The sequence below is a fragment of the Dermacentor andersoni genome, chromosome 4, assembly GCF_023375885.2.
Source record: "Dermacentor andersoni chromosome 4, qqDerAnde1_hic_scaffold, whole genome shotgun sequence".
In the NCBI taxonomy this organism is placed as follows: domain Eukaryota; kingdom Metazoa; phylum Arthropoda; class Arachnida; order Ixodida; family Ixodidae; genus Dermacentor; species Dermacentor andersoni.
This window is the reverse complement of record NC_092817.1, coordinates 173,167,117-173,184,651: the sequence shown is the minus strand read 5'-3', so window position 1 is coordinate 173,184,651 and position 17,535 is coordinate 173,167,117. Positions and strand designations below refer to the sequence as shown.

The following is a 17,535-nucleotide window of genomic DNA, read 5'->3' as shown; positions in this document are numbered from 1 at the left end:
CTGGTAAGTAGCCTTGCTAACTATGCGGGTGCTTCGTTTTCAAGCATCTGGCCTCAGCAAGACTACAAATTAATGAAATTCTAAGGTTCTACCTGCCAAAACCCTGATTTCATTACGAGGCTCACTGTAGTGGGGGACTCCGGTTTGACCTTGACCATTCAGTTGTTTAGTGCACCCAATGCGCAATACACGGTCGTTTTCGCATTCCACGACGGCCGAGATTTGATCCCGCGACCTAGTGCTTAGCAGTGTAACGCCATGGCCATTAATTACGCCACCACGGCGGGTTCACCTCAGCAAGAGTAGTCCCGAATTTATACCACCTTTACAGCATATTTAACTGGCAGCACAGTGTCTCGTGTGACCGACGATGTATCCCGCTGGGGAAGACCTCTTGGGTAGCGGTACAGGGGAGCAGCACACGACATGCATAATTCCGTAAACAGGCTTTCACACGCATCTAACTTGCAATAACCAAAATGGCCGAGCTCCCACTGACAGCAATGTTGAAGGTGGGAGAAGCGTTCTGAATGCTTGGATGGTGATTATCACAGCGTGTTGGTGAAGCAGAGCACTGACCAGGACAACGCGGAGAGACAAGAATACGTCTTTCCACCTTGTACTGGTCAGTGCTCTGCTTCACCAACTCGTCCAACCTTCCCCATTACTGAGCTTGGATGGTGCACGGAACGAAGGGCAGCAATGACGGTGGCAACAGAGCACGCCCCGCGCCTGGTTTGAAATTTTAGTTTAAGGTCCGCCAACTTCTTTAGACGATATGCTGAGAAGCACAGTTGCCGATTTTGCATATTGTCTACAAAGGCCTCGGGAAGGCTAGATTCTGTTCACCGTTGAAAACGCCGGAAGATACGGAATGTAGCCCACGTGCCCCAAGGCAGGTAAGCGACCTTAGAAGGGCACGGGAGGCCAGGAGGCGCAGCAGGAGCGGTTCGCCTTCCGCCAAAGCCTCGCAACGCCTATACTCCGACACTCCTAGAGCTGCTTGCAGGTTTCGCCTACGGACAGCACCGGGTTCCTCGCAATGCGCGTCTGAAGGAGGCACAAAATTTCGAATACTTTGACATAAAAAGCGTACTTTCAGATCGCCTCAGCAAACTGCGTACTTTCCGCTTTCACGTCCACAGCCTCGTTGTGCCATCACGTGGCATTACGCCGAGCATCGGAGCCGGGTGCCGTCCCAAAGCGCACCGCGCGACCGCGAGTCATAGTGCCTTGCAAGGCACGACTCCTACTGTAATCAGCCATTCGACACCAACGTGCCCACACCAAAATGACGTTTAATAAATTTGCTTCAGTATATTACATGAGTGTAATGGTCAGTAGCGCTGTTATCAACAAGATATCTCGGAGTATCTTTTGAATGAAGCATCAAATAGATTCCTCGAAGTGATGTTCTAAAGATAATGCACGAAGGTTTGATTCATAAGTGACGCAAGCAACGAAAGTAAAGCTGTTCGTCCAAAGAGCCTAACGAGTAGTCATATCTCTCCTATCTCTGCTCCATACATGATTTAATCAATGGTGCCTCAACAATCCTCAACAATGTTATGACAAGGCATTGATGAACCAGCACCATGTGCTTGTGTCGTGGACGGTAAAGCACTTCTCTCTTCCTTTCCTTTTCCTCAACCGCAGCAACTTCGGTGGACCATCTCCGGTAGATCCACACACACTCACTTCCGGCCATCCTTACGCAGACCTTTGGAACCGAAGACGTACTTTTGCGTCGCGTTCAGGTAACCTGAAAAGGAGCATAGTCCAGGAAAGTCACACAGCCACTAAGTGTTTAGTCACCGCGGCATACAGTAGAACAATACAACTTCGCCGACCTCGAAACAAAACTGCCGCTCGAACTAAATCTACCAACCATTTTCCTCTAGTTGAGCAAGCCGGTCAATGTCCGATTCACCTACCTGTAATGTGTGGTTACGCTCACAACAATGTAGAGTAGAGAGAGCAAACAAGTCAAGGAAAGAAAGCTCCGCTCCCCACCGGCTCCTCCACCAGATTCGCAACCTGATGCCAGCATGTTTCCGAGACGAGTCCAATCACAGCACGCACGGGAGGAGACAAACATACGTCGCAGTTTCGCCCGAAACACCGCAACCTCGTGCTTATCAGTCCGACACCATAGCCACTAAGCAACGACGGCGGGTCACGCGAAATGCATCCGCCAAAGGAGCAGAATGCCCCCTGCTGCCTTGCGCGCGATGGAAGACGGCGCGCTTCCTCCCCGCCTTCGTCCCTTGCACGTGCGAGGTCCTTCCATCATCCTTCTCGTCTCACCTTCGCACGCTTTCACTCGCACCCGCAAAATACGGGGCACGGACGCGGTGTTATCGCACTTGAACTTTAACGGAGCATCATGGCGACGGCGGAAATTCGCCTAGAGTGCCCATATAATTGCGACAGCAATTATATGGACCGCAAACGATCGCGAGTGGAGCACCACCGCTGACAACCGACGCGAGTGGAAAGCGGAAGATGCGTAGGGACGACAGAACAGGTTACTGCCCGCGCAAAGGAGCCGGGCTCAATCCCCACAAGGTCTGGTGCAGAGAAGCGAGGTCACCTCAGAACGGACATCTAGATGTGTACAGCCTTCAAATTCTTTAACAGTACCACGCAAGCGTCGACCGGCCTGTATATCAGCGCCTTTTGACAGCGCGAAGCAACAAGACCAGCGACAATAAGCGCATGCGAGGGAACTTTACGCCAAGCGCAAGTGTCACCCGCTATGCTGCAAGCACGTGTCATACGTTACGCCCTTAGGCATTGGCGGCAACACGGTATCGCTATATTTTGCTTCATTGCTAAATGGAACAACGTCGGCATTCATCGTGATAGATTCTGTCGGTATTTTTCCCTCGTCCCTCCGCCTAAAAGCACAACAAATGAATAATTATACTTTCTATTTCTAAAGAAATCAGCTTTAGAAATAAAAATCACGTCGTTGAGTCCCACTGTGGGGGTCTCGTTATACTCACATGTACCAGATAACAGCGACAAATGCCACTGACGCGTAAACACTACTACGGCCGTGCTGCCAAAAGCCGAGCACATTCGCAACTCGATGGTAAATGAGGGGCAAGCGTGTCCCCCTGCATTTCCAAGAGACGCGCCCATTCGGCAGCTTTCGGCGACACGGTCATCGTTTGGCACTCAACCACTGCGTTAAGGCACATTCACACCGAAAGCGGAGCGTCTAAGCGGACAAGCGGATTTTCAAAGCGGCGAGGCGGCGAGCGCCCGCGCCTGTTCAGACCGGCCGCGTTGTCTGGCTATCCGCGCCGCCGGGAAGGCGGGGCATCTCGCAATTTCTTTAGCAATTTCAGGGACGTGCCGCCATCTCGCGGCACTTTGGGTTTGTGCGCGCACTTTCGATATTTTTTTCTTCGTGGGTCGGCGCGCTCCCGTCCGCTATCTGCTTCTGCAAAATGATGAGCTCAGACGAAGAAGACGAGATCGTTGGCATTTTACTCGCCACTTGTCTAGTCGATTTTCAACATTTCTTACAGCGCAACACAAGACAAGGACAAAAGAGGGTATAAAGCGACGACACGGCGCCGTGTCGTCGTTTTATACCTTCTTTTGTCCTTGTCTTGTGTTGCGCTGTAAAAAACCTTACTATGAATCCCAACCAACTGGCCCAACTTGCCGTTTTCACGCTTTTGAATAACAGAAGCGAAAAACCCAGAGAAAGACATTCGTTTACATTCCATCACCAGCGCTTCCGCAGTGTCGGGTTGTGATTGGCTGCGGCCAAAGCGGCCAACTTATCCGCGCGGAAAAAATCGGTCCGGGCGCGATCCGGCCAAGCGGCCGCGTATTTTCCGCAAAGCGGAAAATCCGCGGCCGCTTGGCCGGATCCGCTTGTCCGCTTGTCCGCTCCGCCTTCGGTGTGAACGTGCCTTTAGGCTGACTGGCGGCTTCTTAAGTTGTCTGCGATACCACGTGACCACCACCTCCCCTTACGATGACGTTATGAGCCTCCTTTCTTTTACGTCCGACGCCGCACTGCACCTGATGCACATCGAACGGGTCGTACGAAAGGTACTGAATTGATTAATCGCTCAGTTAGTTGTGCAGTCGACCGCCACCATTAAGAAAGTAAGAAAGCGGGATTCGAAAGCTTCGCGTCAGTAATCATTTAAAGAAGATTCACCCCAATTCAACGAAACAAGCTTCGCCGTACAAGAACGATGGACAGACGATTTAGAAAACCAGGAGCCTTCGCATGCGCCAACTGCACGGGCCGGGTAGGTCGACGCGTCGGTGCAGCCGCGACATAAAAGCTGCTGGTCGATGTCACACATATAGTGTGTGTCGTTGCAGATCAAAAACGGCCAAATCGGATAATAGGGAAAAGACGCACCCCTCTCGCGGCACTCCTGCGTGTCGGGAAAGTCGAGCTCCCAGAAGTTCTCGGGCGTCGACGGAGGAGCGTGGTGGGCCCGGTGGCGCGAACACTTGCGCAGCAGATCCTTGCGCTGGGCTTCGGGCAGGGCCAGCCGCCCGTAGAACTGCGAACGCACGGCGTGCACAGTTTAGCGCCGAAGAAGGAACCGAGATTTGACAATAGAGAACTTCGGCGTGCCCATATACCTACGTGTTACACTGCAAAATACCATGTTACGATCAATCAATCTTTTAAGATCAATCTGAAACGGTAAAAGTAGACATAGCTACTTCACGTGTTGGATTAATCCGAAATAAGTTATTATATAAAATGATTATTGCAGTCGGGCACCCATGCGACCAAGATCAGCAGCGTGGGCGATTCGTCGTGAAGGCGCACGTAAAGCAAGCAAGGCACATCGGTCGGGGACCGGAAGCAGGCGTTTCAGCCTCTACGATTTTACATCTCCCCTACTTACGGAGCACCGGAACATCTGGGCCATGAACGGCACCACAGGAACGGTGGCGACATCTTGTGGCGCTTCTTTTCAACAAAGAAAACTCGCTAGACTTCGACCAAACAATCGGCTAAACTGCATTGCAGCATCTTGCTGTAATAACTTTATGCGCTCTGGTTTAACTCGACATCGCAAGGTGGCGCCACCGACACTGCTGTTGACGTGTACGTCCCCGCCGCTATTCCGTAAACAGTAACATATAAATGGACAAGGCATTACTCAAATTACTTGCGTCTTTTAAATGAATTCGTGAGTCATTGTCGCGGCGAACGCCATTACCTAAAGACCCAACGATTCAATCCCGCATATACACAAGAAACATGGCCCTCTCTGAGCTGCGACATCACGCGAGAAGTCATACGACAGGACGTACGTCAACGAGGAGGGAAAGGAGGTGCGGATGAATGTAGTTTACGGCGAGAGCGATCACGGTTCTTCGAATGCACGGTTTTCAAGAAAGGCATCACTACGCCACAGTCATAACGTGAATATCTGGTGCCGAATTCGCAAAGCTTTTCGTTCGTCAGTGCTCTTTGCCATTGGCCCGTGATAATCCGCAATAATGCGTCCAGCATCCGGATTGGCTGTCATTTGCACGTACGCACAACTCTAGCGTAAAATTTTTTTCGTGTGTGAATGCGCGCCCCGATACCTGGGAAGCGCTAAACAATTACAACGGTGCTGCGACCAGGGGCCAGCATGTTTCTCCCGAATAAGCTTCCAGGCGATGGCCGGCAGATGTTCTATTATAGCCATTTCCTGACCCCGTCTTTTTTTTTATTCCCTTCCACGGGTCGCCAACCATCACCAAGGTAACATAACCTGCGGATTCCCCATCCCCCCCTCACCCGCCCTCCCATGGGGAGAGCAGACGAGAGGCACACATGCAAGACGCGCCAGGGCAAGGCTCACCTCCTGGCACTCCTTGCAGTCGTGCGCTGGTAGCCGCCGGCGATCCGCCTTCTTGCGCACGGGGCTGTTGTGGTACTTGACCGGCTCCCTGCACGTAGTCACGCGACATGTGCAAGACGCAAGTTTACTTCGTGTGGCGCACACTGCACCAAAATGAACCCATACCAACTAGCCCAACTGTCAATCCTTCCCATGTGCCTTGGCCATCTCAAATATGACAAACGTTTAAAAGCCAACTGAAAAAAGAAGTTTTTACTTTGGCTAAAGGGTTCGTAAATCAGTATAGTATATGTAACGCAAATTCCAGAACACGCCCTCCGAGATATTCAGCGCATCGCGAGTGCCACCCGATCTCGGATGTCATGCCGGGTTCCGGGCTCTGCTTCATTTTCGACGAGCGGTATGACAGCGTTCGAGTTTGTCAAAACCGACTCCTTTTTTTTTTTTTTTTTCGAGCTTTCCGCGACATGCCGACTCGTACTTCAAACGTCGAGTTCTTCAAGGAAGCCGCTTCATATGTGCACTATATGAAACTAGGCTTTTTCCGCGGTTCAGAATTTCGCTGCATTGGCTTTTCGAGGTTTCAAAAATAATTAAAAAGGTTCACCGATGAGACAGCTTCGTTACGCCGCCTGAGTTTTTTCGACGACTTTTCTTTTATCTGGCTGCTATGTATCCGGCACTAGGTCACTGCAAAGGCAAAATTTTGAGGACTAGGCAACAGGGTTTTGTTTCGGTGTTTTGTTGCGCCAACACGGCACGACGGGATTTGCATCGAGCGAGCTGCTTCCCCAGGACAGTTCACTCCTTAAAGGTCCCCTCACCAGGCCACATAGCAAATTTCGGTTACACACCGGAGGTTGTTTTACGTGTCCTCTGCGGAGCGTTCTGCCGCAAAAATTTTTCAAATCGATTCATTGATAGCCGCGATAGAAATATTTCAATGTCGCGAACCCATGATTTCAGGAGGCCAGCTCGCCGCAAGCATAGACGCTCTCTCCACTTGCCCCGTCTAGCCTCCGCAAGCGAAATTCCCATGCACATCCTCCCGAAGCAGACACTAAATCCACGAGGTCACGGCACTTTTGCCTGTCCGTGTAATTCTTTTGCGGCTGCGTAATCCTCAAGTTCTAAATGAAACCCGAACCAAGCTTACAAAGCCCGAGAACCATGTATTCAGTCACTGTTTGTTGCTGTCATAACACTTCGCTATGATCCTCTTGTCGCTATGGCAACCTCATTCACAGCTCGAAGCCAGGCGTGAAAACATCCGCTAGAAACAACTGCGGAGAGCGTCTGGTTAAGTAGCGTCTTACGTCTTTTTTTTTTCAACTGGCTTGAAATTACGTGTTTGGTATAGTTAGCGGGCCGCTCTAGTTCATTCACTGCGGAAAAGTCGCTTTGATTACGCGAAACTCGCGTACACGCAGAATCAGCATATACGGTAGAGCGTTCCCTTATCTCACATTTTATGCCTTAGCTGTAAACACAAAAGAAATCATATCAAGGGTGCGCGAACACTTTCTATCTGGTTGGAGAATTCAGCACGTATTCACGTACCGAATTAAGAACGTTATAGAAGGGAAAAAAGAATACCCAGTTACAATAGCTTAATTAAAAATGTTATTGCATGATTATGATACTGTTCTACAAAAAAGCAATCCATTACTTCTACGTTACTTTACTTCAAGCTTTTTCATAACATTACACAAGAACAGTAAATATAACCGAGCTGGCCTGGCTCTATTCAGGGCGTCCTCTGCAGCCCTTCTTATCGTCGTTCATCTTCCCTAGTCTTTTTTTTTTTTTTTTTTGAGAACATAAGCACACGCAACGAACATTCTCTCGACGACGTGCGCGCTACAGGAAAGGGCGGTGTTGTAGTATACAAACACCGGACGGGGAAATTGCCAAACGAAGGTCCCGACGCAGCCAATAACAATGGGAAGAGCCGAAATCCAAACTCACTGAACGTGAGCTTTCTGAAGTGGTGGCGCTAGTGCTGCATACTGACTCCGAACTGTACCCCAAGATGGAGAATGCGGTGCCGACAACACAGGCCGCGTGACCTACCGGTAAAATGAGTATAGGGACCGAGGCTAGGTCCACTACAACAATGCGTCAGTCAGCGAGCGTAAGACCTGAGAACCGTTCCGACCAATATGGCAGGAGCCGAAGCAAAAAAAAATTTTTTTTTTTTAGTTCTTGCATTTCCTTCCAATCTCGCACCACGAGGCACGATACACACGCGACGAAGCGCGCCGTAGTTAAAACTCGATCTAGCGAAACCCGATTTTACCAAAGTTCCTAATCTAACGAAGGAATTTCCATTCCCCGGCAAGTACACATGAGGCTCAATGTTGTCATCAACCCGAATTAACAAAACTAGCTTGCATTAAACCCGACTTAACGAAGCTTTTCCAAAAATAAATGAGTAAAAAAGCTGCGATTTCTTTCTAATTTTGACTCAGACGGGTTTTTCTTCGAGTGTGCGCTCTAACACTATCGCGTTCAAACATCTAGGTATCCCTCTCCCAGCCCTAGCTTTATTTTGCCGAGGCTGAACGCCGCGCCCATGCACGGAACAACGCACTCGGCAGTCGCTAGCGTTCACGTACCAGACGGCGCTATAGGGGCGGCGGCAGCTGGGCGGCCCTCGCGGACTTTTTACACGCGCTGGCGTGGATTAGCGGCAAAATGCAATGCCGCGGTACCTTCGGTGTGTCGCTACGTTACAATTTGAGATTTCGAAGGACCGAAAAATCCCGTACTCTATTTTCCGAACTTCCCGAGTTAACGAAATAATTCGAGCGCGGGCACCACTTCATTAAATCGAGTTTCAAGTGCATATAAAAGGCGGCCGAGGAAGATGACGATGGCTGCTAGAATGAGCACAGTGAGTGCCGAGTATTCCTGCCTAAGCATGCGCATTCGCAAGGCTGCTGCGTGGAAACGACTGCGGGCGTTCCGTTGTAGTCCTCGCTAAATGGAAGTACTGCGTTGCCCATTACAGATTGTTTCGCCAATAGCGTAACTAGTTAAAAGTGATCGGTTACTGAAGAAATGAAATCTATTGCGGTGGGCGTTACCGAGCAAAGAAAGTAATCGATCAATCAAAAATCTAATGAAGTAACTGATTACAAGTAGGCCCAATCCATAACAAACAATTCGTCACGTACAAGTGTGCCGACTGTATACTACAATTGCAGACGTGCCAAACTTAGAATGTGAAGAAAACTACTGTTTAAGCAAAATACTGACACGTGTATTTATCTTTATCGGGCGACCACGTTTCGCCGCCTAACAAATGTTATCGCACAGCGCGGGACGCGCCTGCATGCATCTGAAGTTTCTGGAAAGTTATCGATGCTTCTATCCGGCTGTCTGTTGTCGCCGAACCTTGTGTTATCAGATTTCATCGCGTGACGCGAATGGTGTAGAACTTTGTGGAATGCACGCGGGTCCCAACGATTAGTCTGGAACATTCGACGACTGCTGTATAAAAGCCGACGCGCTTGGCCCGCTGATCAGATTTTATCGACGATCGCCGACTGTGTTCGCCGCTCTCGTTGTGCTATAAGTGTAGCCTGTTTTGTGGGCACAGGTTCGCCCAATAAAATCTAGTTTTGCCTTTCGCATTATTGCCACTGTGTTCTTAACGTCACCACCACGTGACACCTGGTGGAGGTGCTTGTGCGTTCATGTACCGAACGCCCCCGCAAAGCCGCGATACAAGCCCGAAGCCCGAGGACAGAACCAACATCGCCCAAGACCAGCGTGCCAGCCGCAGACTGCAAGGTCTGCCCCCAGAGCACGGACTTCTACCTGAGACGACAAAGAAGATCGTGGTCAAGACAACCCCAATGGCTGCCCCAGCGTCCCCCGTTATCCTACAACAACATCGTGAACCACCAACCTTCCATGGAGCAGCGACTGAAGACCCGGAATCATGGCTGGAGACCTACGAACGAATCGCGACATTCAACAACTGGGACTCCGACGACAAGCTGCGGCATGTCTACTTCGCCTTAGAAGACGCCGCCAGAACTTGGTTTGAGAACAGGGAATCGACCTTGACAACGTGGGACCTGTTCCGTAGCGGCTTCCTGCGCACCTTTACAAGCGTCGTGCGCAAGCAAAGGGCTGAAGCTATGCTGGACGCCCGAGTGCAGCTACCAAACGAGAACGTTGCCATCTTTACGGAAGAAATGAGCCGTTTGTTCCGCCACGCCGACCCGGATATGGCCGAGAAGAAGAAAGTCCGCCTACTGATGCGTGGTGTAAAGGAGGAACTTTTCGCCGGAATGGTAAGAAGCCCACCGAAGACCGTCGAAGAGTTTCTTTGTGAGGCGACGAACATTGAGAAGACACTCGAGATCCGAAACCGGCAATTCGATCGCCGCACGAACTCTACAAACTACGCCGGGGTTCAATCACTGGCTACCGACGATGTACGCGAGATTATCAGAGCTGTCGTACGGGAGGAGCTGCAGAAGTTCTACCCAAGGACGCAGTCCCAAGTGGATCCAATCACTGAAATCGTTAAAGAAGAGGTTCAGCGATCGCTTGGAGTCCCTGAGGTGCAACCACGATCACCGCAACCTCAGCCGGAAGCGATGACCTACGCCGCCGTCGCCCGCCGTGAAGGTCCCCCTCCCCGAAAACGCCAGGGCCCTGTAACGCCGCAATTCCGTCGTCCACCACCGCCGCCGCCAGCACGCCCACCCGTCGCCCAGCGCAGCTACACGAGGAAGACGGACATTTGGCGAGCCCCCGACCACCGCCCACTCTGCTACCACTGCGGCGAAGCCGGCCATGTATACCGCCGATGCCCATACCGCAACCTGGGATTGCGAGGGTTCGCCGTAGATGCACCGCGCCCTCGGGAAGGTGAACGCCCTCGTGACATCCCCGACTACCTCGCCGCTACTCAGTGGAGCCCTCGACGACCGTCCCGTTCGCCGTCACCAGGCCGCTACCTGTCTCCGCAGAGCCGACCATACACTGGCCCAGCCCGGGGCCGGTCAGCGAGCCCATATTCGGAAAGCTAAAAGCAGCAACCGATGGAGGTGCGGTTGCTGTTCGTCGAACTGACGAAGATCCTCCGCCGCCGACGAAGACGACGAAGAGACCATCTCGACGACATAATAACGACACGCCGCCGTGCCGACGAAGTCAGGAAGCCAAGACTACACCGACGAAAGACCGACTTGACGACGCGACGTTCCTGCTTCAGTTCAACACGACGCAGCCGTGATCCGACGCCAAGACCTAATTGCAATGCCAGACAAAGAACCACCGACCTCGACGTGCTTCTCGACGGCCACGCAGTCACCGCTTTAGTGGACACAGGAGCCGATTACTCCGTCATGAGTGGACCCATCGCCGCGCAGTTGAAGAAAGTTAAAACTGCATGGGAAGGCCCTCAAATTCGGACCGCTGGAGGGCACCTCTTCACGCCGACTGGAATCTGCACGGCAAGAATAACCATTCATGACCGGACTTACCCTGCCACCTTCGTTATCCTCCAACAGTGTTCACGAGACGTCATTCTCGGTATGGACTTCCTGGACCAACACGGCGCAATCATCAACCTGAAGTCGAAGTCAATAACGCTGTCGGAAGATAAAGCGATGCCGCCGGAGAGCCCTCGTAGTGTGCTCGAGTGTGCTTGAGTGCGCTCGAAGATCAAGTGAGCATCCCGCCTCGCTCCAGCATTGTTATTTCGGTCGGCACCGAAACACCCCCTGACGTAGAAGGCGTCATCGAAGGCGACCAACGTCTACTGCTAGACCGCGAAATTTGCGTCGCAAGAGGGATCGCTCGACTGCACGGAGGACACACGAAAGTGTTGCTGACAAACTTCAGCCAGGAGTTCAAGCACATCAACAAGGGCACGACGATCGCGCACATCGAGGACATTCTGGAAACCAGCAATGCATTTATCCTCTCGGATTCCGCCGCATCTACCCCGACGACCATGGTTCCCGAACCAGACTACGACATTAATCTAAGTCTCCCCGTGATTAAGCAACAGCAGCTCAGAAGTCTGCTCCGACGATACAAAGGCTGCTTTTCGACATCATCGAGGATTCGACAAACACCAGTCGCCAAGCATCGCATAATCACCGAGGAGCGCGCTCGACCACTCCGCCAGAGCCCTTACCGAGTTTCGCCGCGAGAACGCGAAGCTATAAGAGAACAAGTCGACGAAATGCTGCGCGACGACATCATCCAGCCGTCGAAAAGCCCGTGGGCATCCCCTGTTGTCCTGGTGAGAAAAAAGGACGGAACCCTACGTTTATGCGTCGATTATCGTCGTCTCAAGAAGATCACGAAGAAGGACGTATACCCCCTCCCACGGATAGACGACGCATTGGATCGGCTCTGCAACGCTAAATACTTCTCGTCGATGGACCTGAAGTCTGGCTATTGGAAAATAGAAGTCGACGAAAGAGATCGCGAAAAGACCGCCTTCATCACCCCAGACGGCCTCTACGAGTTCAAGGTTATGCCATTTGGACTGTGCTCGGCGCCTGCAACGTTCCAACGCGTGATGGACACGGTTTTAGCAGGATTGAAGTGGCAGACCTGTCTCGTTTACTTGGATGACGTCGTTATGTTCGGAAATTTCGACGATCACCTTAGGCGGCTTGTAACAGTACTAGAGGCCATCAAGTCATCAGGGCTTACTCTGAAGCCAGAAAAGTGGCGCTTCGCTTACGATGAGCTTCTGTTCCTAGGCCACGTCATCAGCAAGTCTGGAGTCCGCCCCGACCCGCAGAAGACAGCTGCTGTTGCAAAGTTCCCGCAGCCCATCGACAAGAAGGCAGTGCGTAGATTTCTTGGCATGTGTGCCTACTACAGGCGATTTGTCAAGGACTTTTCACGCATCGCTGAGCCGCTGACAAAGCTAACTAAATGTGACGTCGAGTTCAAGTGGGAAATGCCGCAGGCCGACGCATTTCAAGAACTCAAACGACGCATGCAGTCGCCGCCCGTACTTGCGCACTTCGACGAGCACGCCGATACCGAAATCCACACTGACGCCAGTAGCCTAGGCCTCGGTGCCGTCCTGGTCCAGAGAAAAGATGGACATGAACACGTGATAGCTTACGCTAGCCGGTCGTTGTCAAAAGCGGAAGGCAATTATTCTACAACCGAAAAGGAATGCCTCGCCATCGTTTGGGCTACAGCGAAATTTCGCCCTTACCTCTAGGGCAGGCCATTCAAAGTGGTCAGCGACCATCACGCATTGTGTTAGCTAGCTAACTCAAAGGACCCTTCAGTACGGCTGGCACGGTGGAGCCTCAGACAACAAGAATACGACATCACTGTAACATACAAGTCCGGACAAAAACACTCAGATGCCGATTGCCTGTCACGCGCCCCCATTGACCCGCCGCCGCAAGATGACGAGGATGACGACGCCTTCCTTGGCATAATAAGCGCGGAAGACTTCGCCGAACAACAACGAGGGGACCCGGAGCTAAAAGCCCTAGTCGAGCATTTGGAACGATGTCCCTAGGGTATTTAAGCGTGGATTATCTTCCTTCACGCTTCAAAACAACCTACTCGTGAAGAAGAACTTCTCACCAGTCCGCGCCAACTACCTTCTTGTTGTTCCGTCGGCGCTGCGTCCAGAAGTACTGCACGCCCTACATGATGAACCGACCGCTGGGCACCTCGGTTTCTCCGGGACGCTATCGAGGATACAAGAAAAGTATTACTGGCCGCACCTAACCGCCGATGTCGCCCGTTACGTCAAGACATGCCGAGACTGTCAGCGACGCAAGACACCACCGACAAGGCCAGCGGGATTACTACAGCCGATCAAGCCTCCTTACCGACCTTTTCAGCAGATCGGGATGGACTTGTTAGGACCGTTTCCGACATCAACATCCGGAAATAAGTGGATCGTCGTGGGGACGGACTATCTCACCCGCTTCGCTGAAACTAAAGCTCTACCGAAAGGCAGCGCAGCCGCAGTGGCGAAATTTTTCGTCGAGAACATCCTGCTGCGACATGGTGCTCCAGAAGTCGTCATCACCGACAGAGGAACGGCTTTTACAGCAGAGCTCACGCAAGCCATTCTGCAATACAGCCAGACAAGTCAGAGGACGACAACCGCCTACCATCCGCAGACGAATGGTCTCACGGAGCGCCTGAACAAGACCCTCGCCGACATGCTAGCAATGTACGTCGACGTCGAGCACAAGACGTGGGATGCGGTCCTGCCGTATGTAACCTTCGCTTACAACACGGCGGTGCAAGAAACAACACAGATCACGCCGTTCAAGTTGGTTTACGGCAGGAACCCGACGACGACGCTCGACGCCATGCTGCCCCACGTCACTGACGAAGAGAATGTTGACGTCGCTAGTTATCTCCAGCGCGCCGAAGAAGCCCGACAGCTCACCCGCCTACGCATCAAGAACCAACAGAGGACCGACAGCCGACACTACAGCCTGCGACGACGCTTCGTCGAGTACCAGCCCGGCGACCGTGTTTGGGTTTGGACCCCGATACGCCGACGAGGACTGAGTGAGAAACTATTGCGCCGCTATTTCGGACCCTACAAGGTCATTCGACGTATTGGCGCACTGTACTATGAGGTCGTGCCAGACGGAATTTCGCATTCACAGCGGCGCCGCGCACGATCTGACGTGGTCCACGTGGTGCGTCTGAAACCCTTTTACGCACGCTGACGAACTACCTTATTTTGTTGTTTTCTTTGCTACGGGTGTTTTCTTTATTACTTTCGTTTGTATGCAGCATCGGGTCGATGCTTTTTAAGAGGGGGGTATTGACACGTGTAGTTATCTTTATCGGGCGACCACATTTCGCCGCCTAAAAAATGTTATCGCACAGCGCGGGACGCGCCTGCATGCATCCGAAGTTTCTGGAAAGTTATCGATGCTTCTATCCGGCTGTCTGTTGTCGCCGAACCTTGTGTTATCAGATTTCATCGCGTGACGCGAATGGTGTAGAACTTTGTGGAATGCACGCGGGTCCCAACGATTAGTCTGGAACATTCGACGACTGCTGTATAAAAGCCGACGCGCTTGGCCCGCTGATCAGATTTTATCGACGATCGCCGACTGTGTTCGCCGCTCTCGTTGTGCTATAAGTGTAGCCTGTTTTGTGGGCACAGGTTCGCCCAATAAAATCTAGTTTTGCCTTTCACAATATTGCCACTGTGTTCTTAACGTCACCACCACGTGACAATACTAAAATCTGGTCAATTATACTAAGTGATTGATTGCTCAACATACTGATTCATAACGCTTCGCAGGCTTTCTTTTGTGTAAGGAAACTGTGGATAGTTATACCACTTTATGTAGTCTCAACAAGAATGGTCTTTGCCCCGTACAAACAGAAATGGTTACGACATTTATTTATAAACGTAAAAGTAACCAAAATTACTTTTCACGTTATACATTAATTTTATAAGTTGGTTTCCTTGCTGCAGCTAGGTCCAAATAATCGACGGGTCCGAAAAATCAGGCTCTGTAAAATCGGTATGCGACAGTCTTTGTAATCTTTTGAAACCAGTTTTTCCCTATACTATAAAAATGAATGAAAAATCGCCAAATTACTCGCGTCAGTGCAACTTTAAACAAGGTCCGAAAATCGAGAATTTTACGATAACATTGCAGGGTTCAACAGACTAGGTTCAAAATGTAAGTATAATTAAAACCATTTAAGGATTCTAAAGGCTAAAATTCAAGGAAGGCGAAACGAATATCAAATGAACAAATATTCAAATCTCCTTGTAGCTGCACCTTTTTTGCAGCTTAGCTGCTGCTGAGTTAGACATGTGCTTCGTGCTCTTTAACTGGCCTTTCAAAGTCGGCTTGCCCAATGTAGTGATGTTATAATAGCCTTCAGGCATATACAGGGTGTTTCAGCGAACACTTTCAATATTTTTTAAAGGTTGCCTGTGGTAGATAGCTCAATTGTAGTTTATGAGCCGGTCTACTCGAAGCGGCGGACACTACTTGCACAGAAAATTGAAATGGAAAATTGACTAATTTACAAGAATTCACTAATTAACTTTTAGCTAATTATATTGCGACCCATACTGCAGTTTGCAAATTCTAGTAGTGGACTTCGCAAGGCGGATTCACTTGGAACGAATTCTCAGAACGACACCAGTTTCGAGATATAAATTCCCGAACTTTGCGTAGAAATGCATTGGCGTTCCAGTTACTTGTGTGCTTCAGTGCATGAAACGACGTTTTCTTAACAAATTCTACGTCGTCGTCTTTCTTGTGTGTGCTGTTCTGCGCAAAATCTCTTTACTACCCAGTATATCACACGCATCTTTTGATTATGGTTAGCAGGATCTAGCTTCACCCAGTGACAATGCTGGGCGCCGTCGAAACCAAATGGCTGAAACTTAAACTTTTCTCCAGGTATTTCTAGAGCCCAAGGCTTTAAGTTAGAGCAATAATGGCCGCGACGAGAGCAAACAACCAAAATAACACACATGGGGAGTTGGTCACTTTGAATGTTCTGCTATGCAGAAGTCGCTCTCCAACCCCAGTTTTCAAGGAATTCAAAGAGCACATATATTTTCAAGGATTGTTAAGGACACTTTGAATACCCCCTCCCCCCTTCCAAATCGAAGAATTTGCAAGGATTTCAAGGAGGTGTACTTTTTATCGGAAAAGTTGGCCGGCATGCTATAGCGGAGTGACTGGGATAAAAAAAAAAACATCATTCGTGTTGTTTGCTTCGGGACTCGCCCTCGTTTCATTGCGCGAACGGGAGCGGCGAGTGACACGTACATCATATGGAAAATTGAGGGCCATGGTTGAGCAACCTAATGAAGTATCCTTCGCTTCTGAGTCTACTTTACAATTCCTTAAGAAGAGTTAGTATAAAGGTACTAACCGAAAACAAATTGTTGGTAACGGCGGCAGTGACGAAATCTCTCACGGACAGTTACTAGCTTGTTACTAGCTAATTACTAACGCTATAGCGATCTCGACCGCAGTAGAAGTAAGTTAGTAATGGCTACGAGCTCATCTTGGCCCGTGATGTATTGTGCTGCGTGACAGTAGTCTCGGTGCAACGTTTTAAATGAAATGTGGTTTCTTTTACAAGTTTACATTAACGGTTAGTGCTATCCCGCAGCACACACGTGTCCATACATTAGGTTATAAAAAAATTACTACAGCCCCATTTATCCATATGTACAGGCGCTCACCGGCACAAAGTGCGATCACCAAAACTGCGCTGTACATAGTTTTGTACACACTTTGTACACGCTGTCTACACTTTCCTGTCAGTTCTGCGAGCGCCTCCGCCAATGCTGGAAACCTGCACGCAGCTACTGCGTCGTACGGGCATACAGTCGCGCTGCTGCGTTGATATGCCGTCACTTCTCGCGTCGCGATCTCTGTGCGAGCTTTTTGGTTGCCGCGCAATAAGTAACACTGCCAAGAAGCCAAACTATTGCAGCACCAGGTATGTATATGTCTGCACCGTTTATTGAGTGATAGCAGGGCAGCGCGAAGGAACACTTGTACTGTCAGGGAAAAAAAAGCTAATGACAGTGGCTAGCTCAGAAACTCCGATAAATTGGGATCAGTTCCACAACACGAACGAACCCTTTTTTCCAGATTTAAGCGAAGGCACTGGAAAACCAAAACTCACGGAAAGCAGCGAACACTTGATT

General features: G+C 50.5%; 1 protein-coding gene across 1 annotated transcript in view; it reads right to left on the bottom strand.

The window, feature by feature from the left end:
- Window positions 1-1,278: 1,278 nt before the first annotated feature.
- The window catches only part of LOC126530681 (uncharacterized), an 81,093-nt gene continuing 64,836 nt past the window's right edge, over window positions 1,279-17,535 (bottom strand). Inside the window, exons 8-10 of the mRNA XM_055070721.2 lie at window positions 5,850-5,937; window positions 4,397-4,544; window positions 1,279-1,762 (exon numbers count right to left, since the gene is read on the bottom strand). Coding sequence (XP_054926696.2) covers window positions 1,695-1,762; window positions 4,397-4,544; window positions 5,850-5,937 — 304 coding nt within the window. The 3' untranslated portion in view covers window positions 1,279-1,694. The remainder of the gene's footprint in view (window positions 1,763-4,396; window positions 4,545-5,849; window positions 5,938-17,535) is intronic.